Source organism: Rhinolophus sinicus, chromosome 3 (genome assembly GCF_057876585.1).
Source record: "Rhinolophus sinicus isolate RSI-liver-muscle chromosome 3, RSI-T2T, whole genome shotgun sequence".
Taxonomy (NCBI): domain Eukaryota; kingdom Metazoa; phylum Chordata; class Mammalia; order Chiroptera; family Rhinolophidae; genus Rhinolophus; species Rhinolophus sinicus.
In genome coordinates, this window is record NC_142503.1 from 22,952,620 (window position 1) to 22,978,945 (window position 26,326).

Consider the following 26,326-nt stretch of genomic DNA (forward strand, 5'->3'; position numbering starts at 1 on the left):
ATGTTATTGTATAGTAAAGTGTCATCTTTCTTCTTTTTTTTTTCCATTCCTGCTCTATTGAATCAGAATTTCTAGGGTTGGGTCAGGGAACTCGCATTTTTAACAAGCAGACCAGTTCATTCTGACACACGCTCAAGTGTGAGAACCACGGTCTACCGGGAGCACACCCACAGTGGTTGGTGCAGAGTCTGATTCAACTTATAACTTCTGACCCACCGCTTCTGGGCCCCCTACTGGCCAGATCCTTTCACCCACACTGCATCACCTGAAATTGCATCATGTCAAAGCCCATCTATCCTTTTGATGCCCATCACATCAAAGCCTGAATTCCATGATGACTCCATCCATCCTCTGTTCTGAGTCAGCCTCCACGGACACAGGGAGCTCTGGCTCATTGCCTATTGTTAACTCAGTCAAGGCTGTGGCTTCTGCTTCCTACCTTCAAAATACAGTCCTGTGCTGTGACCTGATAGGATCACTGGGTTCTTCCCTGGTCAGCATAGATTTTAGTTCTACCGAAGAAATCTCTCACCACCAAGGAAATGAAATAATTTTTTTCTGGTTGATTTACATATTGAAATTAAAGATGTAAAAATATTTATTGGTGAGTTCAGTCCATTTACATTTAGGGTGATTATTGATATGTGAGGATTTCCTGTCATTCTTTAGTTTTTTGGTAAGGCTGTGTCTCCATTGTTTCTTTGTCTGTTATTTCTGTGTGGTGGTATTCTATGATGTTTCCCTCTGTTTCTTCTTTTATTACAGTATATATTTCAGTTCTGGATTTTTTTTTTTTTTTTAGTGGTTACCCTTAAGTTTATGTAAAAGAAAGTTTGAGATTTAGAGTATTCCATTTTCTTCAGCACGCTTACTTTCTCCATTCCCATATTCTGGTTCAGGCCTTTACTTTCCCCCTTTTTATGTTTTGGTTGCCACAAATTGTCCCTGTTAATGGTGGTCGAATAGTCTCCTTTAGTATTTCTTGTAGTGCAGGTCGTGTATTAGAAAATTCCCTCAGCTTCTGTATGTCTGGAAAGGTCTTTATTCCTCCTTCGTATCTAAAGAATATCTTTGCTGGATATTTTATTCTTGGCTCATAATTTCTCTCTTTCAATACTTTGAATATTTGGTTCCATTCCCTCCTGGCTTATAGAGTTTCTGCTGAAAAATCTGATGATGATCTAATGGGCTTTCCTTTGTACGTCACTGACGTCTTTTCCCTAGCTGCCTTGAGGATTCTTTCTTTGTCGTTGATTTTAGACAGCTTCAATACAATGTGCCTTGGAGAAGGCCTGTTGGGATTGAGGTAATTAGGTGTTCTATTTGCTTCTTGGATTCGAGGATCCAGTTCTGTCCACAAGTTTGGGAAGTTCTCATCAACAATTTGTTTGAATATATTCTCTATTTCCTTCTCTCTTTCCTCTCCTTCTGGTATGCCCATTATTCTTATATTGCTCTTTCTGATGGAGTCAGAAAATTCTTGTAGAGTTCTTTCATTTCTTTTAAGTCTCAAGTCTCTTCTTCCATCTGTGTAATTTCCAAGTTTCTATCTTCGATGTCACTGATTCTTTCCTCCATCTGGTCAACTCGACTACCTAAGCTGGTTATTTCATTCTTAATTTCTTCTATTGAGTTCTTAACCTCCAGAAATTCTATTTAGTTCTTTTGTAAAATTTCAGTCTCTTTCGTAAAATGCTCGTGTTGTTCTTTGATTGTGTTTCTGAGTTCATTAAATTGCCTTTCTGTGTTTTCTTGCATCTCGTTGAGTTTTTTTCAGAACTGCAATCTTGAATTCTCTGTCATTTAAGTCACATATTTCCATATCTTTAAGTTCCTTTTCTGGAGACTTTTCACTTTCTTTCTGAGCTGTCTTGTTGCCTTGGTTATTCATGGCAATTACTGATTTATTATTTCTCTTCCTAGACATCTACAGGAGTGGCTTCTGCAACAAGTTGATAGGAAGAGGTCTTTCTTTTGTTTTCCAGTACTTGTTGATAGAATGTTTTATTTTCTTTCCAACTGCAGCCTTTTTTTCTCTCTCACGTGGTAGTGCTATGTTTTCTCTGCACTATTCCAGCTTCTCACCCAATGGGGGGATTCCCTGGGAGACGGGCTTCTCCTCTGTTAATAGTTCACCTGGGTCACAGGGCGCAGTGTCCATGTGGATATGCGGAGAGCTTTTGAAGTTCCAAAGCTCTTCCTGCACCAGATTCAGAGCCCGTATATTTCAGCAGTTCTGTTTACTCCTGCAGGGATCTGCCCAGATAGGTGGGGCCAGGGCTGGGGTGAGTTGTGAGAGGTGGCCCAGAGCAATGGCAGCAACCACCACCACAGCTGGTCCTGCTTCCACAGCTCCCTCCCCTTTGCCAGAACTAGTTGGGTTGCAAATCTGTGTCTGCGGTCCACAGTTCTCAGAACAGCAAATATTCTGTTCTTTTGATCTGACACTGCTATAGTTCCGCTTCTAGCACCGGGCAGTTCGGGACGGGGCGAGCTCTGGGAGGGTAGGGAGGGGGCCGTTAGTCTCAATGCCTAAGGCTTCCGTTCTCTGCTTGGCAGTGAGGGCTTAAACCACCGTTTTCAGCCTTCTTCCCTCAGTCTTTTCTCCGAGGTCTCTGCCATGAACGTTGGGTTCAGCTGTGTTATATGCTGCCCCCTCAGCCCTGTGGGCCATGAGCAGAGCCCTAGCAGTCCAAGTTCTTCCCTCTCCCGCAGCTGCGGTAGTTCCGGGATGCAGGGAGCTCGGAGCACTGAGCGAGGTCTGCGTCCTGTGCCCGCAGGGCTCTGTTTCCGTGCTTCTCCCTTCCCTCCTCCCCCGCTCGCATGATTCGCCCACCTGTAGGTGAATTCAGTAGTGGGCCTCTTCGTCTTGCCTGTCTGCTGTGCAGGGAGTCCTTTGTGGAGCTATTGTTGTTCGATTAGTTGTAAAGTCCAGGGGAGCTTTACAGAGGCTCACCTCACGCCACCATTTTGATGACGTCCAAGTGTCATCTTCCAAGAAGTCAGTTTGAAAGCCAGAGACTCCTGCAAATGCCCATTATACCTTCCTTGCTTTCTGTTGTCTCAACCACACAGGTATTTAATTTGTTCCTGCTTCACGTGAGGATTGATTGGGGTTACTTGTTACTTTTATTCTGACGAGGAAAAATCAGCCATAATTTTTAAGGGATCTTCATCAGTTGTGATTGGAAGTTAGATCTCATTTCTAATCCTGTGTGCATGATGCTGCTGAATTTTTTACTTCTCTGATCTTCACTTCCCTTAACTCTAACACAGTTCTTACCATAATAATACCATTCCCATTTATCATACAGGATTATGAAGGTCAAATAAAATAGTATGTACGAAAGTGCTTTTTAAGTACAAAAGCTTTATACAAAATGTTGAATTTAAATGAGTTGTTTTTTTCAGTTAATATATTTGCTGAAAAAATTAAATGTACATATTGAATTAAATGTACATTAAGTTTTATAGGAATTTCCTTCCTAATCTTCTGAAGAGGAAACAGAAACATGTGAAGGGTAAAATATTATTTTTAGTGAATCACCGACATTGTATTTCATTTGTCTGAGGCAAAACAGAATATTCTAAAATACCTAACTACATATTTTACATTGATCTCCTTAAAGGGGAAACCCCATTTCCTCTCCATAATTCATTCATTGGTGCCAAAGCTGGGGTTCTTTATAAAAGCAGTGACACTTTCTCTATTTCAAAATAGGAACAGTACCCTTAGCAAAAGCATAACGCTGTAGGAAAATAGGACTGAATCAAAATGAAAACTTTTGTGGAACAGTAGGCACCACAAGTAAAGAGACAAGCCTCAGAGAGAAATGTTTGCAATAAATATAACTGAAGGAGGAGGGTCCAGGATACATTAAAAAACAAAAGAACCTCCTACAAATCAATGACCAGATGATAGCCATGCATTAATACAGCAGTTCTCAAACTTTTTTTGTCTCAAGACCCGTTTATACTCTTAAAAAATTGAGAACCCTAAAGAGTTTTTTGGATATAGGTTCTGTCTGTTGGAGTTCGTGCATTAGAAATTAAAAGACAGAATTTAAAGTATTTTAAATAATACATGTGCATTAATTATGGCAAATAACATACAAAACAAGTTTACTGAGAAGAGAGGCATTGTACGTTTTTGAAAACCTTTAATGTCGAGCTTAACAAAAAGCAGCTGGATTCTCATAATCTGCTTCTGCAGTCAGTCGGTTGTTCTATATTTTAGTTAAAGAATACAAAGAAAATCAAGCTTCATGTGATAGGAAATTGGAAAAGGAAGGCCCCCAGTGTCCTAAGGCCACACTTAGAACTGCTGCCTTAGAAAAACGGGTAAAATACATGAACAGAAAAAGCTTGAATAGTCAATATGAAAAGATGATCATTGTCACATAATCAGGAAAATATGATTTAATAATTGTTTCATGCTTTCAGATTGGCCAAAGGCAAAAAGTCTCAAGATCAAGTACTGGTGAGGATGGAGAATAGAACACTTTCATTTCTTTTAGAGTAAAATTGGTTCAATTTGATGAGTCTATGAAAGTTGAAGAGATGTGCACCGTATGACCCAACAACTCTAGAGTCTTACTTCTCAAAGTATGCACAGAACAGCATGGGCTTCACCTGGGAATTTTGACACAATGCAACTTTCAGGTCCCACCCCAGACTTTCTGAGTGAGAATCTGCACTTAACACGATTTCTTAGGAGATTCATACTCGCCTTAACGCTTGAGAAGCAGTACTCTCCAGAACCCATGCGCATGTGTACAAGGAGACCTACATGGATGTTCACAGCCGAATTGTTTGTAATTAGGAAAAGTTGGAAATACCTAAATGTCTGTAAACAAGAAAATGGATCAGTCGTGGCCTAGATAAAAGATGGCAAAGAGTGAAGCAGTTAAAATGTGTGCCTTGATCAGTAATATCCGTGGCAAACCCTTGAAAAACATTGAATTAAAATGAGCTGTCAGAAGATCAACTATATGCCATTTAAACACTTTTGAAAAATACTGTTAATGTTACTTACACAGAAAATAGAATCATCAGTAGGAAACACGTCATTCAGAAAAGTAATTCCCTTTCAAAACGGAGGAAGAGGAATGGAACTGGGCTGTGTTAACAAAAGGGACCTTATTTGAATTCATTTTTTTAAAGATCTGAAGGAAATATTAGCATTTGTTAATTCTGCATGGTGGGTAACGAGGGTTTGTTATTATGGTTTTCATGAAATCCTTCAAACATCCAGAAATAAACAAATTAATATTCTACTTCTTGCTAACAGAAAATACACCTGCATGAAACGGGAGATAAAGGGTTGAAAACATTTTATTACTGGCACATTCTATAAACACATTGTGGCAGAGGCTATTGTCTTTCTCAATATTCACTCTCCCCTTCTTCAAATTCTCATTTTTTAAAAAAGATTTTTATTAAAAATGTAGCTAACATACAATATTATATGAGTTTCAGGGGTACACACCATAGTCCAACATTTATAGACCTAAAGAATTGATCACCATGATATGTCCAGCAATCATCTGACATCACTATCGCGGTATAACAATATTATTGACTATACTCCCTATGGTGTACATTACATCCCGATGACTAACTTGTTTTACACCTGGAAACTTGGACCATTTATTGCCCTTCACCTCCCCCCTTTTTAATTTTTCAATTACAGTTGACATTCAATATTAATTTCAGGGGTACAGCACAGTGGTTAGACATTTATGTAATTTAAGAAATGATCCCCCTGTCTAGTACCCACCTGGCACAATACATAGTAATTACCATATTATTGACTATATTCCCTATGCTTTACATCCCTGTGATTATTTTGTAACAATTTGTACTTCTTAATCCCTTCACTTTTTTCACGCTGCCCCCCAACCCACTCCCATGTATCACTCCAATAAATCTAGTACCCATCTGACACCATAGATATTACAATATTATTGACTATATTCCTTATGCTATACCCTACATCCCCATAACAACTTTGTAACAACCAATTTGGACTTCTTAATCCCTTCCTCTTTTTTCACCCACATTCCCAAACCCCCTCTCATCTGGCAGCTATCAAAGTGTTCTCTGTATATATATAAGTTTGTTCCTGTTATTTGTTTTGCTCTTTAGATTCCACATGTAAGTGAAATCACATTGTATCTGTCTTTCTCTGTCTGACATACTCCACTCAGCACAATACCCTCCAGGTCCATCCGTGCTGCAGCAGATGGCAAGAACCCATTTCCATCCAAGTGTGATGCCTGAGAAGCCCGAAGCACTCAGCCTGGGGCACAGCTGTCCTGTTGACAAAGCTCAGGCTTCCACTGGACTGTAAACACAGGGCACACAGGGCCTCTGTCCCCCTTTTCTCTCTTCCACCACACCTGGCAGAGTGCTGGAACCACAGGACATGCTTAAGAAATCCTTCCTCAACCGAATTCCAAGCCAGCTCAGATAATGCACAGAGGAAGATTGGTGACAGCGCTCTGGCCATTCATCGTATTATGTTCTGTGGAAAAAAATGGACAGCAGCAGCAAACCACTAGCAGGATATTTTAAATGCTGCGTCCCAGTGCGGTTCTGCTCAGAGCTGTGCTGATGGTTCAGCTCCAACAGCACTCACTGAGGAAATCCAGATCCTGGCTGTGTTTACGCAACACGGCGACATCTAATGAGAGTGCTCTCCTCTCCATGACAGCAGACAGAGACCCTCACTCACTCTCTACATGCTGGATGAGCAGTGGAACCATTAAAACCTCCAGCATATCCAAACCGTGAGCTTTGTGCTAGCCTAGTGTTTCCGTCAGGCTCTGGATTCAACACAAGTTCCCCCATCAGTATCAACACGGCCAGGTGGAAATCACATAGCGTTGGAGTTAGAGAAACATCCGTTTTGATTTTCTTAAAGAGGGAAATTTACCAGTTTTCTAGTACTTTTCTCCAACCCTCCCATGCTTTATAGGAGACAGACTCAAAGCAGCATTACACTAGTGCAAATGATGGAGGTGAGTCACTCATCGCTCAGTCCTGCTGCACGGAACTGTGCAGCCGCTCTCTGCCCCTACACTCCTCATGCCCTAGAGGACAATGTGAGGTCATTTGATTTGTGGGTTTGATAGAGAAAATGGTGTAGGTTGTCTGGCTCTGTGCTTCTCTCCTTTGGGTCGACCTGAGTGCCTGTGGAGTGTCTGTGCTCTGGTCTGATTCAGGCCCACAATGAGGGGAGCAGAGCAGTAAGGGCTGTGCCCCTGCAGGGAGGTGGGTGGCGTGGTGAGGAGGCCTGTGGCTACCCTGGGGTTTGGTAATAGATAGGAAGCCATTGTTGACATGGGCCTTCAGCTGATGGGTAATGAAGCTGGTATTTAGATGCACATCTGCTATAACCCATTTTCTCTCAATTGGTGCAGAACCCAGGTGGGAAAAAAGTGCTCTATCATGGGCCCCCAAGGCTCAGCAGTCCAACGGTACCTGGTGCAATTATTATCTGTAATAGTGAAGTGGTTTTGCCACAGTGATAAAACCTAACTTTGGTTACTTTGGCAGCATGAGCTACAACAGAGATTGCAACCCGAACAGCAGCCCCACAGGTCTTGACAACAGCAAGGCATAGAATTATACACCACTTTAAAAAATGGGTGCTCAATCTCACTCAAATAAGGGAAATCAAAATACACTGGCAAAAAGACACAATTTTTCACTTAATAGACGACAAAATTCAAGAAGTTTGAAAACATCCTCTGTTGAGAGAGTGTAGAAAATCAGGCAAGCTATAAAAGTTACAAATGTGTATAATATTTAACTCAAAAACAGTAATTCCAGAAATGTATCCTGGAGATATATTCACACGTGTGTAGAAAGGTTTGAATTGTAGCTTTTTTTGGTAAAAGCAAAATATTCTAAATAACCTAAGTATCCATCAAGAGCTAATAAATTACTATACAAACTACAAAATGACCTGTAAGGTATAATGTTAAGTTAAAAAAAAAATAAACCAATATGATGCGTTTGTGATCTATCCTGGTTGAAGGACCATTTACAGTGGCCACCCATCCTTGTGAGGTGAGTCAGGTGATGGGGAGAAGAGGTACAGACTGGATTCTTCCTTTTCATTGTATACTTGTTTGTACTTTTAGAATTTCATACTAGCTGTGCATATTATTTCCAGAATATTTTGGACCCCATGATCCATTTTCCAATGGAAACTTTAGCTTGTTAGACCCAGGTCTTATTTTCTTTAAAATTTAATTAACCTCAAGTTTAATCCTTTGTCAGCCTATCAGTGTTAGCACAGCCATACCTCAGGAGATAAGTGAGTAATGCCAAAGTCATCACCCTTTAGGGGGGAGGCTCTAATAGTAGCATTATACATTTTTAAATTAGCCTGTGTTTGGAATTTTACAGATTGATCCATTATCTTTGTGGAAGCCTTAATATCTAAAGCTTTACTTATTTTTAGTAACCTTATTAAGTGAAATTTCCCCTTCAGCTGAATCATTTATCATTTGTGCCTGGGACTTAACTTATGTGCCATGGGCACTTCATCATAGGATGCAAAACAATGTAATCTAAGCGCAGATTGGCTGGTAGAATGCCGAGAAACCATAATTAATACGGATTCATTGGAGTTTGCTCTGTGCCCAGCCTATGCGTGGTGTGGAGCATTCAAGAGGAGCCTGAGACATTTACTGATGCCTTCAAGGCCAGGAAGTCTGCAATATTCCCAGGTCTGTGAGACTCACTTTCCAGTTTCCCACATCTCCGGCATGTTTACAGCCACTTAGGAATATGCTTGTTGTTCCAGGAGACCTTAGAACTCGAGGATGAACAAGTCTGCAGTGCTCCAACGTCACCGAACTCAGGCACTTCAAGATCTCATTTCAGTTCTATCCCCTGGAAAGACTTTATCGAAGCCCTCTTACTGTGCCCTGCTGCTTCTTTAAAATTTAAGTGAGTAGCAAAATGCTAGCACTGATATGGACCTCTGAGTTTATCTATCTAGTTCAACCTGCTCATTTTACAGATGAGAGAACTTGCTTCGGGGAGAAGATTCTTCCCCTACTTTGATAATGGCGCTCAGTGGACAGTGAACCGGGCACCACTGCTAGTGCTTACATTTATTTACACAAGTGTTGGTACCTTCTCTTGTTCCGAGAAGGATTCAGGACCACTGTCTGGTATCAGGAAACTCATACATGAAGAACAGACACGAGTTCTCTGTGCTACAGTAAACACTTTTTTCTCATCTAGATATAGAGAAGTGAGTCTATTTACTTTAAAGCAACTAAATCTCTCCGTCTTTACATTCATTTATGAAATCTAAATCTCTATATTAATTTTTCACTCTATTCTTGCTGGAAGAAATGCTCCCCATACAGAAATATATTCTTTTCAAAACTTTAAAAAATTCTTGTAAAATTTACCATTTAATCATTTTTCAAGTGTACAATTCAGAGGTATTAAGCACATTCACAGTGTTGCACAACTGTCACCACTATCCATTCTCAGAACTTTTTTGTCATCCCAAATAGAAACTCTGTGCCTATTAAACAATAATTTCCCATGTTTTCCTCCCCTCCCACCCTCAACTCTTGGTAACGTCTACTTTCTATCTCTATGAATTTGACTACACCAGTTACTTCATATAAATGGAATCATATAATATTTGTCCTTTTGTGACTGGTTTACTTATAATGTTTTCAAGATTCATCTATGTTTTAGTGTGTGTCAGAATTTCCTTTGTTTTAAAGACTGAACACTATACCATTGTGTGCTATTCCAACAGGATATCACATTTTGTTTATCCTTTCATCCAATGATAGCATCTGGTTTGTTTTCACCTTTTAGTTATTCTGAATTATGCTGCTATGAACACAATTGTACAAATATCTGCTTGAATCCCTGCTTTCGATTGTTTTGGGTATATACCCAGAAGTGATTGTATGGTAATTCCGTGTTTAACTTTCTGGGGCACTACCATACTGTTTTCCGTAACAGAAAACATTCCCACTAGCAATGCACAGGGGTTCTAATTTCTACATATCTCCACCAACACTTGTTCTTTTTTTTTTTCTTAATAGATATCCTAATGGTATAATAAATGGTATAAGTGGTATCTCATTGTGGTTTTGATTCTCATTTCTCTAATGACTAGTGGTGTTGAGCATTTTTTAAAAATGTGCTTATTGGCATTTATATATCATCATTGGAGAAATGTCTAGTCAAGTCCTTTGCCCATTTTTGAACTGGGTTGTTTTGTTGTTGTTAAGTTGTAGGAGTTCTTTATATATTCTGGATATTTAGCCCTAATCAGATATATGATTTGCAAATACATTGTCCCATACTGTGGGCTATCTTTTCATTCTATTGATAGTGCCCTTTGATACACAAAAGTTTTAATTTTAAATAGACCCAATTTATCTATTTTTTCTTTTGTTGCCATAACCAAGACATTATTGTCAAATCTGATGTCATGAAGATTTTTACTTATGTTTTCTTGTAAGAGTTTTATAGTTCTAGCTCTTATGGTTAAGTCTTTAATCCATTTTTAGTTATTTTTTGCATATGTTGTAAGGGAAGGGTTCAACTTCAGTTTTTTGCATGTAGATATCCAGTTTTCCCAGAACCTTTTGTTGAAAAGATTATTCTTCCTCCTTTGAATGGGCTTGGCACTCTTGTCAAAGATTAATTGACCATATATGCAAGGGTTTATTTCTGGGCTTTCTGTTTTATTCTGTTGGCCTATATGTCTCTCCTTATGTTAGTACCTCACTGTTTCAATTACTGTAGCTTTGTAGTTTTTTTTTTTTTTTAAATTAGTTTCAGGTGTAAAGAGCAACATAATAGTTAGACATTTAAACCCCCACCCCAAGCTACCGTGTTTCCCTGAAAATAAGACCTAGCCAGACAATCAGCTCTAATGTGTCTTTTGGAGCAAAAATTAATGTAAGACCCAGTCTTATTTTACTATAACACTGGATATAATAATAATATAATATAATATAATATAATATAATATAATATAATATAATATAATATAATATAATATAATTAATATAATATAATATAATACCAAGTCTTATATTAAATTTTGCTCCAAAAGACGCATTAGAGCTGATTGTTCGGCTAGGTCTTATTTTGGGGGAGACAGGGTACTACCCCTCTGACATTTCATATAGCTGTTACAATACCACTGACTCTCTTTTCAATGTTGTATTCCACATCCTGTGACTATATATACCTATATATTTAGTTATAGTTGACATTCGATATTATTTTGCTTCAGACTCAGGTGTATAGTGCATTGATCAGGCATCTACACAGTTTATGAAGTGATCCCCCTGATAAGTCCAGTGACCATCTGGCACCTTACATGACCTTTACAACATTGTTGATTATATTTCTTATATAGCATTAACTACCAATTTGTATTTCTTAATGCCTTCAACTTTTTCACCCTGTCCCCAACCCCATTCCCATCTATCACCCTGATAGATCTAGTACCTATCTGGGACCATACCTAGTTATTACAATATTATTGACTGTATTCCTTATGCTGTACCCTACATCCCCATGACTACTGTATAACAACCAATATGTACTTCTTAATTCCTTCCGCTTTCACCAGTCCTTAACCCCCTCCCATCTTAAAAGAAATCCCTCTAAGATTCCTTGTAATACCGGTTTGGTGATGATGAGCTCCTTCAACTTTTTCTTGTCTGGGAAGCTCCTTATCTGTCCTTCAGTTCTAAATGATAGTTTTGCTGGGTAGAGTAATCTTGGTTGTATGTTGTTGCTTTTCATCACTTGGAATATTTCCTGCCAATCCCTTCTTGCCTGCAAAGTTTCTGTTGAGAAATCAGTTGCCAGTCTTACGGGGGCTCCCTTGTAGGTAACTAACTGCTTTTCTCTTGCTGTTTTTAAGACTCTCTTTGTCTTTAATCTTTGGTATTTTAATTATGATGTGCCTTGGTGTGGGCCTGTTTGGGACTCTGCACTTCCTGGGCTTGTATGTCTATTTCCTTCACTAGGTTAGGGAAGTTTTCTGTCATTATCTCTTCAAATAGGTTGTCACTTCCTTGCTCACTCTCTTCTCCTTGTGGTACTCCTATAATGTGAATCTTGGTATGCTTGATATTGTCCTGGAGGCCCCTTAAGTTTTCCTCAAGTGTTTGGATTTTTTTTTTTTTTTTCTGTTCTTGTTGGCTGTTTCCTGCTACCTTATCTTCTACATTGCTGGTTGGATCCTCTGCTTCATCTAATCTGTTGATTCCCTGTAATATATTCTTCATTTCTGTTATTGTGTTCTTTATTTCTGACTGGTTCTTTTTAATGGTTTCCATCTCCATTTTTATGCTTCCTATCTCTCTGTTGAAGTTCTCCCTGAGATCACTGAGCATTCTTATAACCAGTGTTTGGAACTCTACATCTGATAGATTGCTTATCTCCAGTTCTCTTAGGTCTTTTTCTGGAGCTTTGTTCTGTTCTTTTATTTGGGACATGTTTCTTTGTCTCCCCATTTTGGCTGCCTCCTTGTGTTTATTTCTATGTATTAAGTAGGGCTGCTATATCTTCTGGTCTTAGTAGAGTGGCCTTATGTACTAGGTGTGCTGTGAGGTCAAGTGGCGCAGTCTTTTCTGGTCACTTGAGCCATGCACTCCAGGTATGTCCCTTGTGTGGGTTGTGTGTACCCTCCTCTGTAGTTGAGCCTTGGTTGATAACTGCACATTAATGGGAGGGACTGCCCCTTGGTGTCCCTGGTTGTGAGGACTGGCCTTGACTACAGTGGAAGAGTTGTTGTGCAGGGGCTGATCCTATAGAGCAGGATCTGCCTCAGCAGGACTCTGGTGCCTGCCCAATCTGCCCCTTGGGTGTGTTGTACTTGAAGGTGGTTGGATAATGCTCCAGCTCATTTTGAAGCTGGCCACTGGAGGCACTAGCCCCAGGACCACCTTAGAGGGGATCCTCTGTAGGTCAAGTTCAGCCACAGCCCATGCCCCACCCGGATCCACCTGGCAGGAGCCACAAACAAATCCACAGATGGCTGCCTCCCATGCTTTGCTTGGAAGTGTCTTGAGAGGCCAAGCCATGAACCAAGGTCGGCTGCTGCTAGTGCCATACTTAGGGCTGCTCAGCCAGAGGTACAGGACATGTTCAAGCCAGATGCTGCTTGTCTTTGAGAGATCCCAGGAAAGTGCTGTTAAGCCAAGGCAGGTGGTGTGCACAAAAAAGCTACTGGAAGCAGCTTGAGTGTGCCTGATAGTTGGGCCGGGCCAGGTCTTGAGTTGCCAGGTTGTGGGGAATGAATAATGGAGACAAGAAATGACAGCTGCCTCTGTCTGCATGCCCACAGGAAAGGGGTGAGTTCAGCAAAGAAACAATGGCCTCTGCCAGCTCTTCCATCCAGGAGAAAGCTGTCTCTGCACCCCCATCCGAAGTTAGACAACTCAATTCCCCACCATGTGTGTCTGCCACATTTCCAGCTGCTGCCCCTGGACTGCCCGTGTGCATGGTCCCTTTAAGAGGAGCACTTGGTAGTGCAGCCGCCCTCTGTCTCACTCAGCCAGAACCAGAAATTATGGGGTCTTCTCTCCCCGGCAATGGAACCCTGGGCTGGGGTGAGGCTGGGACCTTTCACTCTTTTAATGGTCACACGCAGGTGTGGGACCAGCCAGTTCCACATCTCTGACCCTCGTATCAGGCTTCTTTTGTGCATCCTTAGCTGACGGGCTTCAGTTCAGCTTGATTTTAGGTGATTCTCAATAATGGTTGTTTTGTAGTTTAGTTGTAATTTAGATGTAGTTGTGAGAGAAGGTAAGCACAATGTTTACCTACTGCGCCATCTTGGTTGTCTCCTCCTGTAGTAAGTTTTGAAATCAGGAAGTGTGAGTCCTCTAACTTGGTTCTTCATTTTCAAATATAGTCTTTTAAAATTGTGCACATTACAGCACGCATATCTGATAGATATTTTTAAGAGTAGCAAAATCATAATTTTCAAAACTTTACTACAGAAACTAAACTGTTTTCTTCCCTGTCTTTGCTGCACTAAAAGGATTGAATGAAAGTATATTTTGCTTCCTTGTACCAAAACTGTTCGCCTCTGCCCACCATCCCTCTGGAAGGGTTAGAGGCATAAGGGAAGAGCTGATTCTGGGTGTAAAGGTTCTGCTTGAAGAAGTGTCAGAAGAGGGGATGGTCGAGGAATGCAATGCTCCTGGGAAGGGAAGGAGCTCCGTGCCAAAAAGAGGATGGAGGGTGGGATATTGCTAAAATAAATGAATGAGTGAATGAATGAATAAATGAATGAATGAATAGAAGCAGGGGTTTACTGGAGACTGCTCCCAGAGTCTAGGAGTTAATTCCAGGAATGTTACAAAGAATTAAGAGGACCCTCCGGCTCAGGTTGGTAGGGCCACCTGAGGAGCATGGATCAGGCCTCTGCACCAGGGCCTGGTGGGTGGTGGTGCTGAATGGAAGTAGCTGAAGACCAGCTCAGCTGGAACACTGGTTTTTAATGACATCTCTGCTAGAGTTCATGTACTATATTCATTTTCCTCACTCCCAGTACGGTCAGAGGAAGAAAAGAGATCCTAAAAATATTTTATTTCTAGCTTAATTTCCACTCTCCCCTCCTACCTCTTGCTTTTTAAAAAATTGCTTCAAGTAGCAATCAGTGATGCCTGCAAGTTGGGGCTTTTAGCTGGGCCAGAGAAAGAGTTAGGTAACAGCGTCAGCCACTGCTTAACTCTCACGTGGATGAGGATGAGGTATTGATTGTCAGTCTGGGCAATGTGACAAGGGAGGAAACAGAGCAATAAGCAGGATAATGGAGGCCAGAGAGTGCCAGGAGCCAGCAATGACGCTGTCCCACTCAGCCATGACAGCCAGAGCTGGGGCAGTTAGGGGAGGCGAGAAAGCTGCGATCAGCAGGAATGGCAGGGAGGCAAGCAAGAATCAGAAGTTTGAAGACTAGTGTGGGTGGGTGGGGGAATTACTGGCACCAGACGTAGACAACAAAGAAGTCAGTTGGCTCAAATACTACCTCGCCAGGGGAGCAGAGGCGCCCCAGGGAGGAGGAAGAGGATGTAGTAGGTACCCAGGGGAGGATGGTCAAGGATTGCTGGCAATGTGAGTCCTCAAGCCGGGGGCAGGTTGCCTTGGAGATATGTTTGGGAATTCTCAGCATCTGGATAGTAAAGCCAACATGGATAATGGATGAAAACGACCCAGATGTAGTATACAGAGAGGGGAAAAAAAAAGGGTCAAGGTAAAAATCTCTGGGGTATGCCAGCATCAGGGAGCAAACTAAACAAAAGCCAATGCATGAGATTTCTAAATACATATTTTAATATATTTTATGTTTTTAATTATATATTATACATGTTTCTAAATATACATTATATATACATTGTGCATACATATATATGTTTCTGAATACACACACACATACATATAAAAGCCTTATCAGGTGGCTAATTCTTTATTTCAGGTGGGCTAATTGCCACTTTAAACTGTTGGTGGCATTGTAGCATCTACGATAAAATGCACACAGCACCATTAGGAGTTAGTATTTGCCTTTCTGTGAGGAGCCCTGCGTTAGGCCTTAAGTATATGGAGAAGACAAGGTCACCCTGCCAGTAGTTTAGAGTCTGGTTAGGGAGATAAGATGTATACACAAGAATAAACATTAGCCCACGATGGTGAGAGCCAAGCGCCACCTGAGAAAGTTCTGTGTAAAAAGAAAGCGATGCTAAGGAAAGAGTTCATATTAATTGAGCAGCTGCCCATGTATTTTCTTATTTAAATCCTCACAAGTTTTCCATGGGGTTCTGTTATCCTCTTTTTGGACCCAAGAAAGCTTCAGGTCAGAGAGGTTAATTTACCTAAAACAAATCAACTGGAGAGTTGGCAAAATCCCTCCATTGCATTGTGTTGTCCCATCTAATTAAAAGTTCGTGTTTTCATTAGCTGCTCTCTGCGATGACCTCCCTAACCATTTCTTGATTAAACTGTTCCTGACATCAGTTTTCATGGCTGTTCTCAGCATGTGTGACTAGCATGACGCTTTCCGTTCTATGTGTCAGACCCAGGTTCGCCTACTCTATCTAAAAGGATTGGTAGAATTAAGCTTTTGTTTCTGTGTCTTCTCTCCTACTAAGTTAGTGGACCTCCTGCTCTTGTTGCGATACTTTGTGTTGTACGATGCTCCTCCTCCAGTTTTTAATAGGGCAAAGCTCTGCCATTCTGACTGTGCCTCGGTTGGAAGTGAGGCTTCAGCCAGCAGCTCTTAAACCAACTTCTGAATAATGATTACAATGCTCTGGCGTGAACACTCTGATGATGAAGTGGCAAAGGTTGTGATGCTTTCTGGTATTTTTTTGTTGTTATTTGCAGGAAAGGTGAGATTTAAATGGGATCTAAAAGTGGAAGAAGAACGAAGTTCTCTCATACTTTTTGCGGTTAGCTTGACTTACTGGAGAGTTAAAATCTACACTGATGTAAAAGATGGAGCTTTATAACATAAGTCAGAACATAGTTTATTACTGTATTACCAATTTACAAGTGTTGTTTTCTATCTGTTTATAATAATTATTATTCATGGTATAACCAGAGCTTGAAGGGACTCTTTTTAAAAAAGTTACTCCTTCCTGGGTGGATTGACATTCCAAGGGTTTTTGAATAGTTGCCAACATTTTAATGTTATCTTCTCATCACGTGATTAACTGTCAATATGTTCCTTGTGTGGAAAAAAGTTTCCTTGAGCTGAGTGTTCGTTATCTTTACTTTAGACAGTTTTCACAAGAAAGGAAGTAAAAAAGAGCTTGGCAAGAATGTGGGCTCCTTGCCTTATGTAAGCTGGCTGACATCCCACCTCCTGTGGGGAGAGCAGAAAATGGAAGGGAGAGAAACAATGGTGCTAAACTCCTGCCCACAGTTCCAAATGGAAAGAAGTAGGAAACCAACATGTTGATAAACTAGTGAAAGAAATGACTACACGCTCTTGGGCCACCATTTTTGCCCTTCCCACTTCCTCCTGATGGTTTATGCATCTTAAAGCCCCAACTGCTTGTCAAGTGGGGATTTGCAGTTTATCCTGACTAACAGGCCCTCAGACAGATCCATGCAACCTTCATAGTCAAGGAATGAGACCCACAGCCTGGCTACCTTTCGGAATTCCATTGCTGGCTTTTCCTCTTCAGTGTTCCCTGTGGGTGGGACATTAATAGGGTATACTGTTAGGTATACACAAAATCCTGTAGGACTCCAGAAGCCACAAGGAATAAGTCCTGTGAATTTATCTGAACAATGAAATACTATAGCTCCCTTCTGTTAGGACAGCATGTCCTAGCGCTGGCAGGGGCCGTGGCCGTGGCTTAGGCATGAAAACTTACTTTGTTTTAAATTTGGGTTTTATTGTGTTCTCTTCCAATTTTGAAATGGTTGTCATAAATTTATTTTTAATGTCCTTTCCTTTTAAGTAAAAGAAAAGAAATATTGAAAGTGGGAAGGCCTTGAAGAATAACTTAAGAAATAAGGGTTGGCTTTTGTGTCTAATCTCTCTGACCCCATAATTTCCACTGACAAAAAGAAAGGGGAAGAACAGTCCAGGTAGAGTGAACTATAGGAGCAAAGAACCAGGATGCATGGCATGGAAAAAACGTCAGGAGTGAAGCTGGAAAAAGTGGTTTGGGAACAAATTGTGAAGGGTTTTGAATGCCATAATAGTTGGAGTTTGTGCTTTGTTCCATAGGCAACAGGGAGCCCTCAAAGGCTTCAAGAGATACGAGATGTGGTCATATTTATCTTTTTAGTAAGTGACTTTGGTTATCAGTGTAAAGGATGGATTGGGAAGGAGTCCAGGATACCAGTTAAGAGGCAGATGTTGATGGCCCAGTTAAGGCAGAAAAATTAGGTTATAGAAAGTATTCATGAGACTGAGTCATATGAAGGGCAAAAAGGTAACTTGGAGAAAATTAATGGCCTAAAGTTTGAGCCTGAAACAAAATGGGTGCCATTAATCAAGAAGGCATTCATTGGAGGAGAGATATTTAGTACGTTTTGTGTTAGAAATATTTAATTTGAAGTGTCCTTGTGACAGCCAAATGAACGTGTCCAGACAGCTAGAGTCTTGGGGTTGGGCTCAGAAAAACGGTTGAGACAGAAGATGAATATATGGAAGTCAGTCAGCATGGGCACGATAGGTGAAATTTCTGAGGTGGATGATAGAGAAGAGAGCATAGCATGGAAGGAGCGATGGCCCAGGACAGAACCTTGTAGAGGAGTAGTTGCCAGGACAGAGAGAGAGAGAGAGAGAGAAGGGGCCACCTGAGATAGAAGGATCACGTTGCAGAAGCCAAGGAAACCGTATTAAAGAAGGAGCAGTTGTTTCGAAAGAACATTCCAAGGAAACACTAAGTTTTGGCCATAGGAAGTCTCTGGTGGCCTTTTGAGAAGGCAGCTTCCAAGAAATGAGAGGCAGGAATGAGATTCTAGCGGTTGAAGCACGGACAGGGGGGCAAGAAAATATAAATGGTGTCCCCAGAACTGCTCTTGGGAGATTTTGTAATGCAGGAAAGAAGAGAAATGTAGCTTGAAGGGGAGACATTTCAATTTGCATAGTTCATTAGTTTGCAAAGTCCTTTTATATCCATTACCTTACTCAAGTCCCAAGACAAATCAGCAGGTAGGAAGGGCAAGTATTGATATACCTGGGAACAAAATGAGATTCAAACGAGGTTAAAGCTTGGCCAAGGTCATCTATAGCAAATATGTGGAAGAACTGACTAGAATTCAGGTCATTTAGCTCTTAATCCAATGACTTTCCCCCCTGAGTCCAACCAGAGCATTCTAACGGGTTTGCAATACTTGCTTTGTTTTGCTTTATTTTATTATTTATTTATTTGTTTGTTTATTATTAGTTTCAGGTGTACAAAACAACCTAATGATTAGACATTTACATCCCTCACAAAGTGATAACCCCAGCAGGTCAACTACCCCTCTGACACGGTACAAAACTATTGCAATACTATTGACCATATTCTCTATGCTGTACTTTACATCCTGTGAGTATATATATTTAAATTGTAGTTGACATTCAGTGTTATTTTGTATTGGTGGTATACAGGTATACAGGTGAATTAGGTATACAGCTCAGTGGTTAGGCATTTATATACTTTATGAAGTGATCCCCCCCATAAGTCTAGTTGTTTACTGTTTTTGGATATTGGACACTGGAGGGCGTTGAGCTCCTTGTTAATGGGTTTCCATCTTATCCATGGGACAATGGGGAGCAACTGGAAGGTTTTGTGCAAAGGAATGGCATGTTCAAGTCAAGGCCTGAGGGAGACAAAGCTGGCAGTGACGCATAGCATGTGTTAGTGAGACACCTCAGGGAGCAGACCTTTACGACATGGCTTCAAATTGGGTCACAGCTCAAATAAACATCGCATTGCATGCTGAGAAAATTATTTTCCTTTCAGTGCTGTGGACCCTCTTTTGTTTGTGTTAAGCAGAATGTCACATTTTGCCTGTATCTTTTAGCAACACCCACCCCCCTGCCCCCCCAAATTCTCTCTATCTCCCTTTTGAACAAAGAATTAGCCTCAGGCTGAGAACAGCTGCAAGCAACTAGATCTCTCTAGAACTGAGTTACATTGCTTTGTGTTCACTCTATTTCTATGATTACTTTCTAGTCCTGACACGTAGTACTGATTCCTCATTTATTATAAGTATGGAAAGGGTTTGATCAAATACATCTAAGTGAACAAAGTCAAATTAAGGAAAAATATTAAGTCAATTCTAAGACAGATATTATACACATATGGGGAAAAAATAAACATGATGAATGTGCATTCTAATGACCAAAGTTTGGGAAATTCTCGTATCGGAGACAATTGCAATAGGAGTAATGAGGGTTTAGTCCACAATGGGATGATAACAGTGGAAATGGAGAAGTCTCTGATAGGCATTTTTAAGGGAGTTAAAGGATTTGGGGTATTTTCTGCATCATTTCTCAGGATGCTTATGACTGCAATGACAGAAAACTTAAGTTGAAAAGGCTTGTGCAGTGCAGTGAATTTATCATCTCATATACCAAGCAGCCCCAAGATAGGGTGACGTGGTTGGAGGAGTCCCATCATGACAAATGACGCTTCAGTGCAAGGAGAAAACATCTCTTGTGGAGATGAAGAGCGAAGGATGAAGAGACCTTTCCTTGAAGGCACCTCCGCAAAAGATTTTACTTCAGGATTCATTGTCCTACAATACATCCCATATCATGCATAAGCCAATCGCCACAAAGGGAAAGCACATGACCATAACTAACCTAGACTAATTAGGATTTATTCTCTGCACTAGTGATAGAGACCCTTTCCTGAAGGATGGATTGCTCAACAGCATAGAGGCTCTGTTAACAGATAGGGCTCGTAGGCAGTCACCTTTTACAACCTATACCAGTGCTTCTGAAATTCCTCAAACTAACTCCTAAACATAAGTGGGAAGTTCTTGAGGCTTGTGGTTTTTTATTTTTTAAATTTTATTTGGCTCTTCTCTCCATGTGTTGGATTAACGCAGAGCGAAGTACTTCCGTTGCAAAATCAACTTCTGGTTTAGTGATGCACATCGGGGGCGCGATGCGGAATGTCTGAGGAGACAAAGAAAAATAGAGCAACGATCCTCAGAGACTTAAATGTGACTTCAAGGAAATGGACTAAACTAAGAATCCCCAAACTCGCTCTTATGGCATTTCTTGCATTTCCCTCATGGGTTGAGCTCCTTCCTCCCTAACGCTGTACCCAGGCCATTTACCCCCCAGTCTCTTAAAAAGTCTGGTACCATCAGGCTCTGCTCCTTTTTCTTTTTGTCACCGGCAAGGTCCTCCCACTGTCTTCACTGACGTCTTAGGTACCCACCTACACTCCATTCCTGCCATCACCGAGGGTGACCTCAATGTCTGTGTGTACAACCCAACAAACTAGCTTCTCAGTTTCTGGATGGCCACAACTCCCAGAACCTTCATCTTCGCTCCTCTTCATCCAGTCACACCCAAGGCCAGCGCCGTAAGTCTCCTCTTCACTGGGGATAATTCAATTTCCGATTCCCGTTACATCTGCCCTTTCCATGAAAACTTCAGTCTCCTCATCCCTCCATTATCTTCAGACCTATCACCCCAATCAGATCTCTCCTACCCAGCTTGGAGTACATGGGTGATTGAACCACTCTCTCGTCTACCCCTTTACTTTGCTTGCATCTCCACTGTTCTGCTTCTGTACCCAAGCGCAACGTCCTGGCCCTGATCGAAGCTATAAGTGAACTGCTTTGCGCCAACATAGGTAGTTGAGAAATGTTAAAGAAAATCAAGCTGCTGGGCAGACTGGCACCACTAGATATGCAGGTTCTCTAACTTCTGCTGGTCCCCTACATTTTTCTCGTTCTCTGTCAGCTTCCTTTCCCATTCTAAACCTTTGTTATTCTCAATGTCTTTGCTTGACTCCTACGCACCTGACTCTATTTCATGGACAGTCTTGCTTCGTGCTTCTCAGAAGCTGTTAGACAATATCTTTTTATAAACTTGTTTGTTCCCACATCGGTTATTGTATCCTGGCCTGAAGGTTCAGAGAATGAGGTGTCTGAACCTGTTCAACTCCAGTAATGTCATCTGTGCTCTTGACCTTGATACTTCCATCACCTTGACTCCAGGAAACATCCCCACGTTCTCTTGCATCTTCAAATTCTGTTCGACCGCCCCTCCCGCAGTCTATAAGCAAGCAGGCTTCAGCTCTCACAGCCACCCAAATCCAAACCACACCAAAGAAAAATCTGTGGACTCCCCCTGGTCCCTTCTAGCTACCGTACAAAGGCTATCCTCTTGTCCAAACTTTTTAAAAAGACTGGTTGATGCTTATTGGCCATCATTTTTCACTCTGCCATCCCGCTTCACGTCTTGACCCCCTGAGGCCTGGTTTCTGCCCTGACCCACCTTCTGATACCACTCTAGCTAGAGTTGCCAGTGACCTGCTTAGTGCAGGATCCAATGACGTGTTTCTCCCTTTGTCTTTCCTGGACTTCTCTGCTGCATTCGGCACTTTGGTCCGTGCCTCTTCCTGACCCTCCTTACAGCCTTGTATCCATGACTCCACACTCTCCTAACTCTTGTCGCACCTCTCCGCCCTTGTTTTGTCACCAACTAAGGCACGTTTTCCTCCCCCTGCCCTTTAAATGTTGGTGCACAGGTTTCTAGACTCATTTCACTGCATTTTTCATCTAGACACCCTCAGAGATGTCTTCAGTCACCACTTATATGCTGATGACTCCCGAATTGTGATCTTCCCCTCAATCCTTTCCTCTGAGCCACAGCCTTGCCTGTAGAAATGGACGTCCGTAAACCCCTGAAATGGAGCATGTTCAAAGCCGAACTCATTCTCACCCTCCGTCAACCAAGGTAGCCGTGAGGGATTTGTCCTTGACTCCCCTGCATTCTTCATATCCAAGGCCTGTGCATTTATTTCACTTCCAGAATCGTTTTCAGAGCATCTCCTCTGTCACTACCACTACTGCTCCAGTTCAAACAGCATCATCAGCCCCACCTGGACTCCCGGTCTCCAGTCTTGACTCCTCAGGCTTATCCTCCTCAGAGGACATATTCAGAAATCAGACTGCCTGAGTTTGGATCCTGGTCCTGCCACTTACTAGCTGTGTGACTTGGGCAATTTACTTAACCTCTCTGTGTCTTTTTCTTCATCTGTAAAGTAAGGATAACAATATTACTTACTTTATAGGCTTGTTGAGAACATTAAATGAGTCGTTACATACATAGAGTTTAGAACGGAGCCTGACAGTAGTGAGGCTTCTTATTATGACCACTCACTGCGTCAAGCTGTATGGTCTAGCCACACTAGTGAGCATGTAGCTCTTTGCATTCTGCCGTATTTCTATGCATGCTTTGAGTGACTTTCTCATGGCTTAAGTCTCAGCATAGCCAGAAAGCCTGGCCTAGGAGTCCCTTCTCATTCCCTCTATAATACACTATTTTATAGCTATGGATGAGCTTACTATATGGTAATTTTCTGTTTGTATGTCTTTCTCTCCTGCCAGCTCCATGAAGGGAGAGACCAGGTCTTATTTATCATTGCAACGTGAGTATCCAGTATAGCAAATGCTAATTAGCACTTAAGTGTTTGCCACATTACTAAGGAATAACTAAGCAAGTAAACTATTGTTTTACATCTTTAGAAGTTGCCCATCTTAGGATTTTTAATCATTACTTTGTTTGATTTGTACGGAAAGCTATTTGCGACCAGGATGAGGAAAAATCTCACCAAGCATGTCCCAGCAAAAGTGCTCATTTCAGTTTTGTGTGGTACAGTTTGATCTGGGCTGGGAGAGCTTTAAGCCTATTTGTTTCCAGGCTGAGGAGAAGTTGAGGAAAAGTTGCAGATACCAGAGAACACAGATGTTTCCTTGAGCAGAGGTGGGGGAGTGTTGAGGGTCTAGAGCGGGTAGAAAATCTAGAACTGAGCAGGAGTGACACCTCATTCTCTGAAACTTCGGGAAAGGAGGCAAGAAATGGATGTGCGAACGGATGAATTTATATTGAGATCTTGCCTAATAGCTTCCATTTTCTCTGAGAAGTATGAGGCAAGAGTGTTCACCAGACTGGAGTGAGATACAGGAATGGATCAGGGAAGAATGACTGACACTTAAAATGGGAATGAAAGATGACAAACCACAAGATCAAATTAGGGGAGAAGCAGAAATGACCCTAAATCTTAAATCTCTGCCCCAGAGCCAGTCCCTGGTGAGGGGTTTAGGGGTTGATGGCTTTACCAGTGTGGGGGCAGAGCCCCAGAAAGTAGTTTCCAGGCTCTCGGCCTCACATAGACAGGTGCTGGCTCAGGTAGTAAATGGCCATCAACTGTGATTGCATGGCTATCAGCTGTGGCTAGTTGGCCGTCAGCTGTAACCAGTGAGCCATTGGCCACTAATATAACTGCTGTGGCTACGCTAGCAGAAAGAGGAGAGAGAAGAATGGGGGCTAGCAAGTAGATGGCGGCTGGGCTGGCAAGCATGGATGGCGGTTTGCGGACAGTGTGGATCCAGCCTCCAGTGAGAGTATAGTGCTGCCAGAGAGAATATAGTGGTATGACTCCCCTACCTATGGCTCCGTGGCCTCACCATATCCTGCGTTCTTGTATGGGGAGTGGGAGCAGAGACCCCACAGGCCTCCCTGCATGACACCAGCATTAGTAGCAGCCCATGCTCACGGGGCAGGGCCACACCATAGCCCTGACTTGGCTGTCAGGGGAACTGTTCTTGGCTTTCCCAGCAAGGGAGCACGGAGAGCTTGGTCCCCTGCGTCTCCCAACCTCAGGTGAAGGGCACTGGAAGTGGCTGATTTTGAGTTCTGCATTAGACACCGGGCCAGGGTAGTTCCTCACCGCTCCTGCAGGGTCACCGGTTAGGTTGCTCCTGGCGACAGCGGCCACTCAGTTTTAGCAGGTTCAGGGGTCACAAAGTCAGAGCCCAGGGCTCAGGTAAGAACACTAGGATTGCTCTTACAGGACTTAGAATTAACTCACACATGAGACAAATTATTTACTGCATGACTGTTATGACTCTATTATGACCCATACTGTAACTCCTCTGGTTTGTACATCTCGTGTATGCATTATGCCGCGTTAGCCTCTCTGTCTAGTCCCCACAGAACTGCAATAACCAAACCATTTGAACACAGCGCCCCCTAGTGGCCTGAAGGCTTCATTGATACTTTCTTTTGAAAACACCTGAGAGCTATGCCTAGAGGAAGTGGGGCTTAGGTCTCTAAGAAAAGTGACCAGCATTGGGACATCAGGGAGATGCCTACATAAAGTGATAGGTAAAGACCAACCTTTCTCTTACCTGGGAAAAAATGCCACCTCTGCCAATTATAAGCCCCATGTGTTTGCAGTCCTGGTGGATTTGATTTACTTCTTCACGGGGAAGAGGCTGGCGGCTCATCTGTAAATACATTTAAAAAATATTCTTATTTGGTGTTTGAATAGTTAAAGACACTTCCAAGAGAAAAAGTAAAAGCAACTCAAACAATGCTTTTCTCTCCCTCTTAACCCCTCTCTCTCCCTCTAACATTGAATAAAGCTATTAATCGCTGAACTGGATAGTTTTTTGGGGGCTATTAAATATTAATAATATTTATTACTGATAATATTCAATATTTGCTGTAATCCCAATTCACCCCAAATTCCCAAAGACAAAATGAAGTTGAATGCAGACAGCTAGTGAATCTTGGCTTTGCTAGGCTACCCTGGAGGCTTTGTTCTTTAATGGTTGAATTTGGAGTCTGCTTCATTTATGCAGAAATTCTCCTCAACTCTTCACTTTGTTTTGCTCATGTGGGGAGCTCTTTCAAAGTCCAAGAAATGGCTCAGAAGTTGTATAAGGGTACAACAGCCAAGCTTTCCCTGAGCCCCAGCACGGCCTGGGCAGTTGGGGTGGGTCCATTTGTCCTTATTTTCCCTGTGTGAAGAATTTGCTTTCTCCCCCAAGACTCAGTCCTCCAGGGTTAGGAAAAAAAAGTGCTTTGGGAGCCAAGAGACTGTTTCAGGTCACTAGGAATCTGAAGTTCGCCTCTACCTGTGGATCCAGACATGCCAGCTCCCCTGTGGTGACACTGGGCTGGGGGCTTGTGGCCTTTCTGTGTGTCTCCTGTATTCTGAGTCTGTGAGTACGAGCTCCTCCCTCTCACTTAGTGGTTTCAAGTCTGACTGTGTGTCTACATTAGCCAGAAGTTTTTTAGACTACAGGTGTTTTTGCCCCATGCCAGGCTTGTCGGTTTAGAATATTTGCAGCAGGGCTTAGACATCTGTATTTGTAAAATGCTGCTCAGGTCACTGGGCTGAGAACCACTGCTATGATCCTATCTTGAGCACCCAGCGCTTTCACTGCCACTGGTCTCTGTTCTGTAGCACAGCTACTGTTGCTCTCCTAAGAGGGTCTAGGCTTTGTTTTTATGGAGGGGAGAGACAATTTCCTACTGACATGGATGTAAGGGTCACAGTAGAAACAATGGGAAAGATTTTAGAGAAATAGCGAAGAAACAATCAACAGCATCAGACATTAGAAATAAGGGGAAGAGAAGGAGTCAGATTATTTTGTGGTATTGAGGGTGGGTAATTGGCAGAACAGTGAAGGGTAAGAAACAGAAGCAGTGAACTTGGGAGGAAGAACTGGTGTGGGGAGAAATGCTAAGTTTAATTGTCATGTTGAGTTTGAGGTCACAGTGGGAGCCGTCATCAGAAAATCACATCCCTCCTTGTTT

General features: G+C 42.0%; 2 protein-coding genes across 3 annotated transcripts in view; one reads left to right on the forward strand and one right to left on the reverse strand.

Moving 5' to 3' along the window:
• DNAJC21 (DnaJ heat shock protein family (Hsp40) member C21) overlaps positions 1–5,274 on the forward strand; it is a 31,985-nt gene extending 26,711 nt beyond the window's left edge. The window contains exon 13 of the transcript XR_016020603.1: positions 4,444–5,274. The gene's annotated coding sequence lies outside the window, so the exon portion shown is untranslated. The remainder of the gene's footprint in view (positions 1–4,443) is intronic.
• A 13,613-nt stretch (positions 5,275–18,887) lies between these two features.
• The window catches only part of AGXT2 (alanine--glyoxylate aminotransferase 2), a 40,255-nt gene continuing 32,816 nt past the window's right edge, over positions 18,888–26,326 (reverse strand). For both annotated transcript variants that reach the window (XM_019737289.3, XM_019737290.3), the window contains exons 13-14: positions 24,910–25,008; positions 18,888–20,656 (exon numbers count right to left, since the gene is read on the reverse strand). In XM_019737289.3, coding sequence (XP_019592848.2) covers positions 20,549–20,656; positions 24,910–25,008 — 207 coding nt within the window. In that variant the 3' untranslated portion in view covers positions 18,888–20,548. The remainder of the gene's footprint in view (positions 20,657–24,909; positions 25,009–26,326) is intronic.